Below are 15,846 nucleotides of genomic sequence, written 5' to 3'. Positions count from 1 at the left end.
GAAGGTGCCAAACACTACAACGCTCGTTAATATTGAATATTTACGTTTTCTCATAAACATGTGCATTTTTTTTGTTATTTATACAAACAAAACAAACTCTCCTAAAAATCTGACATAACTTACCCGAGTGGTGATAGTTGCACATTCCATACGTACAATGAATATATAACGGTAGTGATCATTTATCCCCCCTCCCCCCCGTACCGGTCACATCCGGGTTATTTGTCGGACGAGTTAAAGCGAGGGCATCACTGCCAATTAGTTCAATAAACGATGAAACGTGCACTTATTGAATATGAATCAATCATTTGTACATTATTCATATGATTCATTAAACCTCATTAAACACAGCTTTGCCTTACGAATTAAGTACTTTGTAAAAAATAGAGATGTGTAATAAGACTTATTTTGGCCATTTGATTTGATGTTTGATATAGTATATATATGTCTGTCCAGACCTTAATCTTTTGATGTAGAGTTTGAAATTAAGTGGATATAATATTGATTTCTTTTCATTGTGGTAAGTCTCTCATGTTTTCAATTCATAGGAATGCAATATCCACTATTTTCTTACATTGTAAATATTACATATCTATCATTAGCTATAAACATATATATTTTCAATGGATTAATTTATTGTTTATAATAACTAATATAGACGAGACAAATGAAGAACGCTGAAATGTCGGTAACACAATGACCAATGATTGTATAGTACTACATTGAGTGTTTGTGTGTTGATACATGTATAGTACTACATTGAGTGTTTGTGTGTTGATCTACATGTACATGTATTTGTCATAGCTACAGGTACAATGTCTTACATGTAATTAACAAATATGTGTCTCATGTGTAATTATCAGTTACTATGTCTTTATTAACAAATATGTGTATTATGTGTAAATTATCAGTTACTACATGTATGTTACAAATATGTTATTACATTAAAAAATGTGTGTCTTCTGGAAAGGTTTTTGTCAATGCCCACTTGGCCATTATTCGTTAGATTTTATCAATGCTACTTGTCACCCTCAATACTTTAGTAAATATAACATAACCAGAATTTCAACGTCTATCGATTTAATACTGCTTCATCAGTTATTTAGCAGGACTTTTAATTTCAGAATACGACATGAAAATGAAACATAAATTATGTAAATATATTGCTGACACAACGCAAATTCCATTACATAAGACTAACGGATTTACCGTCCTTTCGAGTGACGTCACAATGGATTTCTTACACATTGATCCGAAAGAATTTTTCGGCGTCAGTAAATTTCGACCCACAATGCAGTTCCTCAATGTCGGCCGATCTCACTAGACTGGATACCATCTCGCGAGAATCAAAGTAAAACTTTTGAAAAACAGATAAATTATGTAATTTCAAGAACATAATGCTTTTAAGTATACAAAACAGTAAATTTCGCGTATTTTTTTTCAGGGTGTTTTCAAAGAAACAGACGACACTTGACCGACGTGAACTTTGACGTCACAATAAGGGGAAATTACTCTAAGTAGTTATTGTAAATCTGCTGAAATATAAATTCCAAAATCTTCTCAAAATCTTACAAAGCTAACGAATGGGAACATTTCTTCAAAGATAGGAAACAGCTGTAACTTGCTCTCATTTGGATGGATGCTCACATTTATTTTATTCACTATATTTACGGTAATTTTCAGGAAAGTTTTTTTAAAAGGAGGCGTGGCAACATCATTCAAAAAATCTTCGCAAGCAAAAAGAAAAAAGAAATTTTCAAAATCAGGAAAATTATAATCCGGGTGAAGAATTGGGAGTGCGTAGTATGCCTTTAGCTCTTTAGCTGCTCAATAGTGTCTTTATTTTCACTTCCATTTATTACATGCTCCCGGGGGATCCATTTTCCTTATATGATCAGCAAATTTTTTTTTGTACGTAAATTTGATTTTTTTTAAACGGGGGAGGGGGGACTCTCATCTTCCAAGGGTTTATGGGGAGCAAAGTGGACCGAAAACCCTTGGCTAGCGAAGATGGGGGATTCTGTGATAGGTCAATTTTTTATGTAAGTTTAAGAAAAATGTTTGCTGCAAGAAAAGAGGAAATAAACTGTAATTTACATTATGTTAAAATCTTTATTATTCAACAATATTTATCCGAGATAAATTCTATATATAAATAGATAACAAAATCTTATGAAATATGGATAATGAAAATTTACTGAAAAAAATAGGCATGTTTATTTATTTTATTCTGCATTCAAATTCATTTACTTTACGTCGCTACCTTTATTTTTATATTGTTTTATCATAATTCATTATTTTATCACATGCTGCGCTCGCCCCAACGGTCGCACCGTAATACATATTATGTTCATATGCCATTTCAAAATCCTGGGTACGGGGGGATTTGTCGGGCCTTGTGCGCTCTGGTCCTTTATTTCAGTAAACATGAACAAAAGCTCATGCAGGCGGATTGGAACTCATGATCTGCGGTTCAGAGGCCCAATACTTTAAACACTGAGCGCGAACGATATAAACAGTATAACAAAACATTTAAATCGCCATCTTGTGACGTAGTGCCTTAAAAAGTATATATGTCTGGGTGTAGTGGGGCATCTTCGCTAGCCAAGGGTTTCTGATCAGAAACCCTTGGCTAGCGAAGATGGTAGTGGGGTACCTTAAAAGTTAGAGGACTCAAGGATTCAGATGAAAGGGCGAGGAGAGATTGGAGGTGAGTAATGCCCATTAAGTGTGCAGGTTTAAAATTCAGTAATCAACTTGATACAGAGGCTTCTTAGATATAAAAAGATATGGTTAATTAATGACAGTTGAAGCACACACACACACACACCCACACACCCACACACACACAAAACACACACATATATATATATATATATATATATATATATATATATATATATATATATATATATATATATATATATATACACAAAACATGATGGAAACAATTAGACCGAAACTACCGCAGGCTGATTTGACAAGAGGCCGGAACTTTTGATCACATGGGGTCGAAACGCCTACTTGTTGTTTACTTGGTAGATTATAGGCTTCTCTCATAGTTTCCTCATACCGGTACGTATAAAATTTTACTTTGTCTCTTACCTTTGATTACTTTAAGTAATGCACATAAATATCGCTAAAAGAATTTGAATTGATTTGAAGATAAAGGTCTAAGATTTCTTTTTTTATACGTGTACTGTAACTATGTTTTGATCAGGTTGCCCCCCCCTCCCCCTGTGTGGTGGTTTGACTTCCATTGGTGGTTGAATAATGCCCGAATGCTATTTACCTACCCAAAGGGCTCCTTGTTCGTTCATCTCGGTTTAGGTTTTTCTAAAGAAAACGCGCATCGTGTTAACTACGGGGGCAAGATCTGACATGTTAATTTCATAGTATAACTTTCGTTAAACAAAAATAAGTAATATATAGAGTACTTTTTAACGAGTGTATCTTCAGATAACAGACGAGGGGGCTTGTCCCCCGAGTCTGATATCTGAAGATGCACGAGTTAAAAACTACTCTATATGTTTTGTATCATTGTTTTCAATGCACTGGGTTACCCATGATCTATCAAAATTTTATTATGTACCATTTTATATGACCAATGAAAAAAGAGCATTCTAGAAGTTTGCGCACTACATTTGAGGAAAGTTCCATCTACCTCGCCCTTTTAAGCCAGGTTGTGATTTTATGCTCTCGCAATTCTTAGGATAGTTGTGTATTTCATTTTGAGCCATTAGTGGATGTATAAGCAGTTAAAAAATGATCAGTTTTCTTTAATGATTTTTATAGCTGCTTTAAACATTTCACAGAAACTGTTATGTTCTTTGAACTTCATGAATTTGTAAATGATAAATTAAATTTCCTTATTTTTTGCTACTCTTTTTTTTTAAAGTGTGATCTATCAGAAAAAATAAAAAGTGTGATATATCACAGATACAACACATAAAACTGTTGTGTATCAAGAAAAAATGAATTGCTGACATCAAAGGAAAAGCTCACAAACAATGATACAATACTAAATATCAATTTTTTCCGCTCGGGTGTTAAAAAGGTGGAAATAAAATGTAGCCCGGAAGTTGTGTACATCAATGTTTTTCTGTCTTTTATTCACAATACCATTGTCTGCAATTGTTTTCCGCCTATCGATTGTAGAAATCGAAAGTAAAGAGTTCGAGGAATGAAGCCGTGTTGTATTTTAATTAAAAACGATCTATTTTAAGACAGATTCATATTGATAAATATAGGCGACTTTCGTGATGCATTTCATTTCGACCTTGTTTTAAACACCCAAGCACAAAAACCGAAACAAGAAGTTTTTTAAACAAATGTTATATTTTAAACCAGATACATAAATAACAGAAATTGGCAATTGATTGAAATCTCGCGAAATCCTGCGGTCCCTATTGTAAAGTTTTTCCAGTTTAAATCAGTATATATCGTATATTTATAGAAAATATACCTTTTTCCGCCCTGTGTGATATAATATATATACAAGAACTTACCGAAATAATGTTTCATGAGACTTTTATTCCACCACCAGTAAGCATCCTTATTCACTATTTTCAATTTTGAATCATAAGGCTAGCCTAGTGTTTGTTTTATTAAACATCATGCATCAACAACTGTTCCTCGTTCGAGTCAATTCAAACTAACGAGCATTCGCAACTTTGTGTATGTCAACAAACTTGATTATTCAAGTCTTCTAATCGGAATTTCCATTTAATCAAGATAAAAAGCCCTAAGAAAAATTATCTAGAGCTAAAAAAATTTTTTAAGGTTTATTTCAGTGAAACTTTACATTAAAACAGTTAGATTTATCTCAGGAATGACGTACTAAATTGTATTGCGCAAGGTCACAATAGCCGCATAACACAACGTTGCATATCATCGTTTTTAATCTTTGAAAAAAAACCCAATTTGGGTCACACAAGGGACTGTCTCAAAAGCTTCATAATATAAATCAAATTGTATGAGATAAATAGAACATTTAAGAAATGAACTCAATGTCTTCCCAAGTTATACTTGTATAACCTGGGTTGGGGCAATTTGCGCTTTTTTATAATCCGCTTCGCGGATTATAAAAAAGCGCAAATTGCCCCAACCCAGGTTATACGAGTATAACTTGGGTAGTATTGAGTTCATTCCTTATAATTTAATTTTCTGGAATTTGCTGTACAAATTGAGCCCGTTTTACTTTTAAAAATGATATAAATCTGTTCAAAATTCAAACATAACGTCAAGTGAATTAGTACGTTGGTGCATTGTGACGTGTCTTGTGACGTGCAAACCAGGTTATACAAATTTAACTAAATTTTTCTATCCAATCAAATGCCGCGTTACAACCAGAATTAAATTATCTATAATTGTTCTAGATATATAACAAGCCTCGCGAATATATACACCATTTCAACTCGTTGGATAAAGCAAATATAAAATCACACAATATAGATATCCTTTATATATCACGCCTCTCTCCATATCTTCGGATGTTATATCACACCCCTTTCCGTTAATCATCGGCTATTGTGACGTAGAGTTCGGTATGCACCGTTCAACTCCGATCTGCGAGTTTGACGTCAAATAGTACGTCGACGTCAACTTGGGGTGCTTTCCATTTAACCAGCATCGCCGGATATGCCGCTGTTGCCTTTGTTGCCGATTGCTGGAACGCGCGTCGCCGGCGAGCGATTGTGGCAACGCAATATACCGTTGCCGATTAGGAGACAATATGGCGTCGAGGTTATCATGTTCTACAAATCCAATATTTCTAAAACTACCATTTGTCCTACTACATTGAAATATTAAAACTGCAAATAGCCAAACTTTCTGGTTCAAATTTTAAGATAAGTATCAGTTTTAAGCTGCAATCGTCCTCGTTGGAGCTTTGTGACGTTGCCAACCGTTCCATTTACGTCACCATTTCCCGATAACGTAGTCTCGTTCAACCAGACGCTCGGCTGTCTCCGTAAAACTCCGACGAGCCTCTCTGCTCGTCGGAGTTTTACGGAGACAGCCGAGCGTCTGGTTGAACGAGACTACCGATAACGTCGCCGGCGAGGCAACGTTAATGGAAAACGCCCTATGTATACAAACAGCTGGCGCAAAAATTCCAGGGAAGTTTATCAGAGATGGAATATATAGACACGGAGCGCTTTGTTAACAATAATCATTCATCACATGATATTTTTTTGTTTCTTTGATATTTTCTATAAGTATATGATATAAAAATCATAACATGGCAATATTTATATCGCATCCTACATTAGCACTTTGTCGCTGTATATCAGCCCTCGAGCCTGACGGATCTCGGGTTGATATACAACAACCTTTGGGTTAATATAGGATGCGATATAAAAATTGCCATGTAATAATCTATATATCTTTCTAATAAGCAATATTATATCGAAATATAAACAGCTAAAACTTATTATCAAAACATTCAAAGTATTATATTTTTACGAGTTTATCTCATATAAACAATATTAAGAGAGGAGTTTTAGGCAGTTGCATGGCTACCCGTTGTCCGAGATTTCGCCGATGTTTTATAGCTGGCCAATATATTTTTTTATAAATTAATCTTATTTTTCAATTTTTTAAAATTTCTAAAACCCATGAACACTTTTCATTTAAACAATATACTTTTGGTTTAAGATCATTTAATATCTCAGTTTACTAAAATGTAGTTCTCAAAGTTAGGTTGGTCCCGTACCATTTTTCAATAACAAAACACGCTAATGGCGGAGTTGCCAAACTCTGTTATTTATGTCTCTGATTAAAAGTATCAAGATACTTGCTCAGATGGTAAACATAATGCGCTTTACCTGCAAACAAATCCGAGATTAACGAAAAATGAGTCCCGCTGGGTAGGTAAAATCGGTATACCATTTAGGCATCAAACCACCAAATGAAAGTAAAACCATCTAATTATGTATAGACCAAAAATAAAACGTTTGATAAAATTAAAAAAGTTTCAAGTAATTTATTTAAGCTGTTAAAATAAACTAAATCATTAATTTTGAAACCTCAAATAAGAATTGAAAATAATAATGCAAATGCTTTTTTTTTTAGAATCCTTCTTGTTCTTAGCCAAAAATATTTGACCCAATGGACCCTCGACACAGCGCTCAAGATGTGGTGTTATGTAATATGTGTGATGCTCCTGACCCCCTACTCCACTGTGATTTTTGTGAGATCAATCTTTGCAAAGCTTGTGTTGGGGAACATTTAATAGACTCGACTAAAAAACATCAGGTGGTTCTATATAAAGAACGATCTTCAACTCCAAGTTACCCTTATTGCTGTGAACATACAAAAGATCAGTGCAAACATTGGTGTGAACAATGCGATATTGCAGTGTGTGCCCTATGTATTTGCTCTCCAAATCATGTAAGTCATATCTTTTTAGATATTCTTACCTTTACTGAAAGAAAAAAAGACGATATACAAAAAGACTTTCACGAATTAGAAAAAATCCTCTATTCGAAATATCAACATTTTGCATCAAACGTTCAGGTTCAGAAAGCAGAACTACTTAAGAACACACAGGAAGTAAAAACAGCTATAAACAAACATGGAGAAGACTTGCACAGAGAAATAGACACCATTATACAGAAGCTGAAATCTGATCTTGATGAAATGGACGCCAAACACATGGCTGTCTTAAACAAACAGGAAGATGAAATCACACTCACCATTTCTAAAATCACACAGAACATTGCGGATCTGAAGAGGTTACTAGACTCCAATGATGTCAGCCGTGTCTCTGCCTACAAATCCAGGAATGCAGAGTTCAAAAGATTGCCTCCTAAACTCACAGTTTCTTTACTCTACTTCACTCCTCAGAAAATTAACCCAGAACAACTTTACCAACAATTTGGGTCCCTGTCAGCATTCTCCATTACAACAGAGGAACATGGCTACACCATGGAAACCTCAGAAGCTGGATCCTCTCCTCTCAAACCAATGCTTGACGAGCCACGGATCATCTTCACCATACATACCCACTACAGAGGCATACATAAATGGCTATGCGGTGTTACTTGTCACAGTGATGAAGAGATTTGGACGTGTGGATACGATTTTAAAATCATGAGTCTCTACAACCTCCAGGGGAAACTACTGAAGTCAATCCAAACCAAATCAGATAACTCGCCAGAAGACATAGCTGTGACAAGGAGTGGAGACCTGGTTTATACTGATAGACAAAATAGAACGTGGAACACAGTTAAGAGTACACGTGTACAGACATTGACCAGACTACAGGGGTGGACACCTCGTTGTGTTTGTAGAACCTCCTCCTATGAACTTTTAATTGGCATGGACAGTGATGATGATAAAGAGACAAAGGTTGTGCGATACTCTGGCTCCAAAGAGAAGCAGAATATTCAGTTCGATGACAAAGGACAACCTCTCTATTCATCTGGTCAGTATAAATACATCAGTGAGAACAGGAACCTAGATGTTTGTGTGTCCGACCATAAAGCCCATGCAGTAGTGGTGGTCAATCAGGCCGGTAAACTCCGGTTTACCTACACTGGTCCTCCCTCTACTACCAAGGGATCATTTACTCCACGTGGTATCACAACAGATAGCCAGGGTCGGATCCTTACTGCAGATTGCGACAACCACCGTATCCACATCCTGGATCAGGACGGACAGTTCCTCCGCTATATTGACAGCTGTCAATTACAGAACCCAGTCGATTTATGCGTGGACACCAAAGACAACCTCTATGTTGCTGAGAACAACACAGGTAAAGTGAAGAAAATACAATATTACAGGTAAACAAATGATGTGGACAAGTCATGTGTTAACACACTGTGAGCATTAAAATACACTAAATAAAAATAGGTTTGCATTTTATGTACCTGTTAGAAAACTGTTTCTATACATTGTATGTATAATGTTCAGGCAAACTGTGCTTTAAATGTAATAAAAAGCGATGTATATCATATGAAATTTATGTTTTAAAATAGTGTGTTTTTCAAACACTGTGAATTTTATGTAATTGAATTGGTTAAGTAATGAATATTAGTTCTACGTATGTTATACTTTACGAGGGTTACCCCAAAATAACGTAGACAGGACACATAATTTATAATCTGTTCACTGCAATTTCATTAGACTTCTATGTTTTCTTCAATGACCCTATGGCAAACAATGCTGAAAAGTTCAAATCTGTACTTTATTTATTTCTCGAGAAAATGAATAATTAGTAACAACACGTTTTGTCAGGCGGCGCAATGTGCGACGTCGAAAATTTCCAGTTTTACGTTGTTGCTAAACCATCCACATCGTTTACGATAACATTTACGTTTTATTTCCGAAAATGTCTTAGATAAAATATTATCTTTGAACATGTACCCTGCGTGCACATTGAATATATATTTCTATTTTTTTTTTTAATATTTTCTCAGTACAAAGGATCTGTCGGCTCCAAACTTGCCCTGTTTTACTTGTTGTCTAACGTCCGTCTTACCAAAATGTGTCGTTTAACATTTTGACGTCCATTAATATCGTTCGGGGTTTCTTTTTTCCACTTATTGTCGTCATACTTGTTCAAATATTTTCACTGTTGTTTAACTACTTACTCACAAAACGCATTTCTCATCGATTTTTTTAATTTCATTCAATTCTAAAGCCGCTCAGGAATAATTTCATGGACTTTACAAAATTGTATCAGTTACTGCTGCGCCGCCTTAAACGCTGACAACGTCATTTTATTACCGGTTAACTTTTCAACTTGTCACAAAACGCGCTATAAAATTTTTCAAAGTTTTGTTATAGCCAAAACATTTTCTGAGTAAATAATAAAAATATTATCAAATATCAGTGTCTGTTTCATTCGAAAAGTACTTTTCCGCCCAATTTTCAATTCATTATGTTGATTTTAACTTTCTGTTTTTGACATTGCGCCGCATGTCGATTTTCTGATCTAACATGCTTTCATTTCACTTATTTAATCTCAAACAATATTCGATTTTAAAACATTATTTGAATGCAACTTTCTTGAACCCTTTGTGGCATCTTCTTTTGTCTTCGTTTAACTGAATAACGCCACTTGTCCACGCTATTTTGGGACAACCCTCGTATAACATAACTTGGAGCAGTTTACGTTTTATAAACTGCAAAGCGGTTTATAAAAAAGTGTGTAATAAGTTATGTCATACCTGTGTACTCATAAAACATAAGTAAAATTTAATTCATTCCTTGTGATTTAATTGTCCACTACTTAAATCAGAAAGGCCAATTTTTAGTAAAATGACATGTGATTTGTAAAAATGTTACGTCAAACTCTTTTTACAACTTAGTTGCAAATATGTTAAGCACAAAATAATTCAATCTTTGAGGGAGCGAATGTGGCAGTAGTTCTTATGACATTTCCGCTTAATATATTACGGGTCGCTTTCTGGTATTTCAAATCAGTAGCTTAACTGGCACAAAACAGTCCGACAAAAATAATACTTTTAATATTGATTCGATTAACATCAAATTGAAGAGGGTTGAAAATGCGCGAATTAGGATTGTTTTTGAGAAAATAATCTTTTTAGTTATTGAAGCATATAGAATTGCCGATTGATCATTTTGACACCCCCCTCCAAAAAAAAAATAGAATAAAATTAGTTTTTATTTAGTAAGCTGACATATTCTTATCAGTTGTATTATGCTTAACTTTCTTAAAAGTACGATAGTGGGGGTGATTTAACGTTCTTAATTTTAGAAATGTACATGTACAAAATAATAAATAATAATAATAAACTCATAGATATATTCTGATTATTTGTTTTTCAATGCTAAAAAATAAATTCAAAGGTTGTGCTTGTATTCCTTCTTTATGTTTTAAAAACAGAAACTGTCACAAAAAGTCATCGTTCCAGAGTAATATCTCCGTTAAATGACAGGAAGAGGCACTGACATTTTTTATGTCGTAGACCACGTGCTAATGTTGATATATGACATTTTAAAGAAATTTTCATTCAGTATTGTTATGGGCTTTCACATTCTGTTCAAATTTACAATCACATATCCAAAATTGAAACTATAATATTGCTATGTCTAAAGACCAATTGTAATTATATTTCTTTTCTTTAAATATTGAATAGGATTTTCAATTAATTTCCTTAAATTAATTATCCAAGAAAACTGTCAAAAAAATTGTAATGTCAAAAAAGGGGATCATTCGTATAAAAATATATATTATATCCCCTGCAACACAAGAAAGTGACTGCAAAAATATAGATTTTGTATAAAGTATCTTAATGCTTAGTTTAGTGGAATTTCATTTAATTTAACTTTAAAATTTGTTTGGTTGCCTAAATCATTAGATGAATCTCCTTTTTAAGGAGATTTAAGTAGTATTTAATGGCCACGATCATCCGTTTTAACTTCATACCCTTGTGGGTTTTTTTCAAATCTATTTTGAATTAGATTTTGGTAGTAGAAAAAATAACGTGGAATACATAGGGAAATCTCCAAAAACTAGGTCAATGAAGCTTTGAAGCGAGTGTCTGTGTCAAAAATAGTTCTGACTGGAGGTATTTGATAAAGCATCACCCGTTGATAAAGCAAATCTGTATGAGATAACGGAATCTCAACAGAAATTGGTTGAAGTACATACCAGTCGTCAGTGAGTCGCGTGTTTTATAAATGAGTTCGCAAAATTAGCTATCCCCCTTTGGTAAACAATTATAAACAAGGAAACGCAGAAAAAAGTCCTCAAACAGATGTCAGATGTTGAAATTAAAACTGGAAGGATTGTCGGAATAAACAGCCAAAAATGTGAGATAAAGTTTATAAAAACTGAAGAATTGAGCAATGCTAAAATCGTAACTCGAAGTGAAGGTTGGTGAAAAAGGGTACTGCGAGATGACTGAATATAGTTTTAGGGTGTCCACAAATAACAGAAAACATGCTTTTAGGAACGGAAAGCTTGATTCACTGCAAGACCAGAGTCTAATTTTTGAACAAAACCGTAATTAGACCGTAAGAAAACCAGTATCAACACAAGCTTGGGCATACATAAAGATCAGACATTGATAACATATAAACTTAAAAGAAAAATTTATTTCACGAGTACAAAGGTAAAAAAAAATGAAACCAGATTTTTTCGAGAACTGGGTTGTTGTTGTTGACAGTTTGAGTAGCTTCCCTTTATTCCAGGAATGAATTCAATATTTATTTGTTTTATACGATATAAAATTGCTTAGGGCAGTTTTCACTTTTTAAACCGCGTAGCGGTTTATAAAACGCAAACTGTTTCAAGCCATTTTATTTCGTATAAAATTAATAAATATTAAATTCATTGCCTATAATTCAATTTTTTTTTACTCTTCAATGTTGATATAAACGGTCATTTGACCTTTTAGATGACGTAAAATTGTACAAAATTCAAACGTAACGTCAGGCGTATTGATACGTTTACGATGTTAGTCTTACATTGACGTAGGCAACATTCTTTATACGATAAAAATATTTTTTTAGCCTATCAGAAAGCGCGTTACAACCAAAATTAAATTATATTCTATACAAAGCCTGTAAATAGCTTAAAGAAGAAAATTCTAAAATCATTTCACTCCCAATGATATATTACAAAGTATCATATATGTATTCTAAGTCACATTTACTTTGTTGTTAGAAACAGTTGGTCCAAAAAATTCGGGTGATGACGAGATCTAAGTAAACGTTAACAATTTAGCGAAATCATTATGGCCAACTATTGTACGTTATACCTATGCCAACTATTATTCGTTATACCTTTTAGTATCGAGAAAGGAGATCTATAACTATTTGCTTTATCCAGTGAGTCGAAATGGTGTATTTATGCTCTTTCCTTCACAGGTAACGTGATTTGCTGTCTTACTAACAACACACCTATTTGTTTTCCTGTTTTTGTATAACTCATCAACAGAATCTATTTTAAATTATTTTTTGGTAAAAGAAATAGTAATAAGGAATGTATAAGAAATCTGATAAAAAAAATTGTTAAACACCACCCGTTTGATTTAGCAAAGGTTTACCACATGGGTACTACTAGTATACACAACACGTAATGAAATAAAAATGTTGATATTCAGGGAGAAATATGTAATTAAGTCCAGTGATGATCGAGCCTCTCTGCTCTGAGACAGAATTATAAATAAGCTTCTACCATTGATCACTGTGCGTTAGAGTATTAGTATGGATTTGATTGCATTTAGTTATTAGGGTGGTAACATTGTAGCTTCTTTTCTTATACAGATTGGGACACGGGCTACTCCCCATGTAACGAAAGAGACTTTCCTGTTTAACATCTTGGCTCCGATATGTGTGGACATGTTTGGAAACATAAGATTCCGAAGATTAATAAAATAGATATAATAAAATCTACAGCCTGATATAAACATGGTTATTTGCATTATAACTTACAATTTATTTGTTTTGTCTGCATGACCTGGTGTGAGTAAAAGCGTCGACGTTATCAGTGAATTAGATAACAATTTGAAACCTTTATCAAGCATTGCACAAACATTGTTCATTTTAACATTATATAATATCTCGGGACATTCAGATAAAAGTAATCAAAGGCCTTCTGTTTGCACTGGAAACGTAGCATAACAATAACTACAACAATAATCAACAAAATCAAATATAATACATTTAATGCTAACTTTTCTGTATTGCAAATCTGAATAACCTTTATAGCACTCGTGACAAAAAAGATTAAGAACTAAATTTTGGTCAAATCCACAATATTAACAACTTTCAAAAATTCTGAAATGATTATTTCAAATAAAACTAATTATATTTTTTTTTAATATGAAAGCAGTATGAGAACTTAAAGTAAATTTGTTGCTATATTGTATCATGCTGAAGTTGCATGCAAATATTTGGAACGAAAAAGCTAAAGTTCGAATTGCCCTGTATCCGGCAGTAATAAAGGGTCACATGAGGACGATACGCCCTCTTCGTAGCTGGGTTGTCGAGGTTTGTATAAATCTTTTTATTGAGAGTTAATTATGTGCATAAAAAAATATTACATTGATAATTGCAGTTATAAATAAACAATTCTGATAGAACCCAAAGTGTTATGCTTTAGCGTTTACATTTAATATTCAATATCAATGTATATGTTGGAGCTGTTAAACACAAAACGCCAATAGCAAAAGGGGGTCGATTTTTTGGAGTTGATTTTCATCAACTCTCCTATGCAGTTACTCTGACAAACTGAAAATGAAACAGTGTTTGGACCAAAGCACAAATCATCTCCCCTGACAAGAATTAGTTCTTAAGAATAATCGATAAATCCGAAAAAATGTATGCTAAAGCATTGTTTTTCAAGGAAACATTTTTATAAATACCTTGAAAATAGTCAGATTTTAAATGGTACGAACAATTTAGTTATTTTTTGTAGTTGTATGTATTCTTACGCCAGAGTTCAATATAGTCTGGTTCAACTCGACGCTCGGCTGTCTCCGTAAATCCCCGACAAACTATCACTGATACATAGTTTGATTGAATTTATAGCTGGCAAATATATTTTTTATATATTAATCTTATTTTTCAATTTTTTAAAATTTCTAAAACTAATGCACACTTTTCATTAAAACAATATACTTTTGGTTTAAGATCATTTAATATCTCAGTTTACTAAAATGTAGTTCTCAAAGTAAGGTTGGTCCCGTACCATTTTTCAATAACAAAACACGCTAATGGCGGAGTTGCCAATCTCTGTTATTTATGTCTCTGATTAAACGTTTCAGGATACTTGCTCAGATGGTAAACTTAATGCGCTTTTCTGGCAAAAAAAAATCGGAGATTAACGAAAAATAAGTCCCGCTGGGTCGGTAAAATCGCTATACCATTTAGGCATTAAACCACCAAATGGAAGTTAAACCATCTAATTATGTATAGACTAAAAATAAAACGTTTGATAAAATTAAAAAAAGTTTAAAGTAATTTATTAAAGCTGGAAAAATAAACTAAATCATTAATTTTGAAACCTCAAATAAAAATTGAAAATAATAATGCAAAATTTTTTTTTGAATCCTTATTGTTCTTAGTTAAAAATATTTGACCCAATGGACCCTCGACACAGCGCCCAAGATGTGGTGTTATGTGACATATGTGATGCTCCTGACCCCCTACTCCACTGTGATTTTTGTGAGATCAATCTTTGCAAAGCTTGTGTTGGGGAACATTTAATAGACTCGACTAAAAAACATCAGGTGGTTCTATGTAAAGAACGAGGTTCATCTCCAAGTTACCCTTATTGCTGTGAACATACAAAAGATCAGTGCACACATTGGTGTGAACAATGCGATATTGCAGTTTGTGACCTATGTATTTGCTCTCCAAATCATCGAAGTCATATCTTTTTAGATATTCTTACCTTTACTGAAAGAAAAAAAGACGATATACAAAAAGACTTTCACGAATTAGAAAAAATCCTCTATTCGAAATATCAACATTTTGCATCAAACGTTCATGTTCAGAAAGCAGAACTACTTAAGAACACACAGGAAGTAAAAACAGCTATAAACAAACATGGAGAAGACTTGCACAGAGAAATAGACACCATTATACAGAAGCTGAAATCTGATCTTGATGAAATGGACGCCAAACACATGGCTGTCTTAAACAAACAGGAAGATGAAATCACACTCACCATTTCTAAAATCACACAGAACATTGCGGATCTGAAGAAGTTACTAGACTCCAATGATGTCAGCCGTGTCTCTGCCTACAAATCCAGGAATGCAGAGTTCAAAAGATTGCCTCATCAACTTACAGTTTCTTTACTATACTTCACTCCTCAGAAAATTAACCCAGAACAACTTTACCAACAATTTGGGTCCCTGTCAG

At 33.7% G+C, this 15,846-nt stretch overlaps 1 protein-coding gene across 2 annotated transcripts; it reads left to right on the top strand.

Annotated features, from left to right (window-relative positions):
• Window positions 1-2,982: 2,982 nt before the first annotated feature.
• Window positions 2,983-9,383, top strand: LOC105337205 (E3 ubiquitin-protein ligase TRIM71). 2 transcript variants are annotated; one of them, XM_011441840.4, is made up of 2 exons: window positions 2,983-3,075; window positions 7,075-9,383. In XM_011441840.4, exon 2 carries the CDS (start codon window positions 7,111-7,113, stop codon window positions 8,788-8,790), a length of 1,680 nt encoding a protein of 559 aa, XP_011440142.4. In that variant the 5' UTR covers window positions 2,983-3,075; window positions 7,075-7,110; the 3' UTR covers window positions 8,791-9,383. The 2 variants fall into 2 exon arrangements, with proteins under 2 accessions (XP_011440142.4, XP_034335361.2); XM_034479470.2 differs by having other exon boundaries at window positions 3,007-3,075; window positions 7,093-9,383.
• Window positions 9,384-15,846: the final 6,463 nt, after the last annotated feature.

Source organism: Magallana gigas, chromosome 9 (assembly GCF_963853765.1).
Source record: "Magallana gigas chromosome 9, xbMagGiga1.1, whole genome shotgun sequence".
NCBI lineage: Eukaryota > Metazoa > Mollusca > Bivalvia > Ostreida > Ostreidae > Magallana > Magallana gigas.
This window is presented reverse-complemented; position numbering and strand designations above follow the sequence as displayed.

What these genes read in the sequence shown, in the direction of transcription:
- LOC105337205 (XM_011441840.4), top strand. Translation starts at nt 7,111, where the DNA reads ATGGACCCTCGACACAGCGCTCAAGATGTGGTGTTATGTAATATGTGT.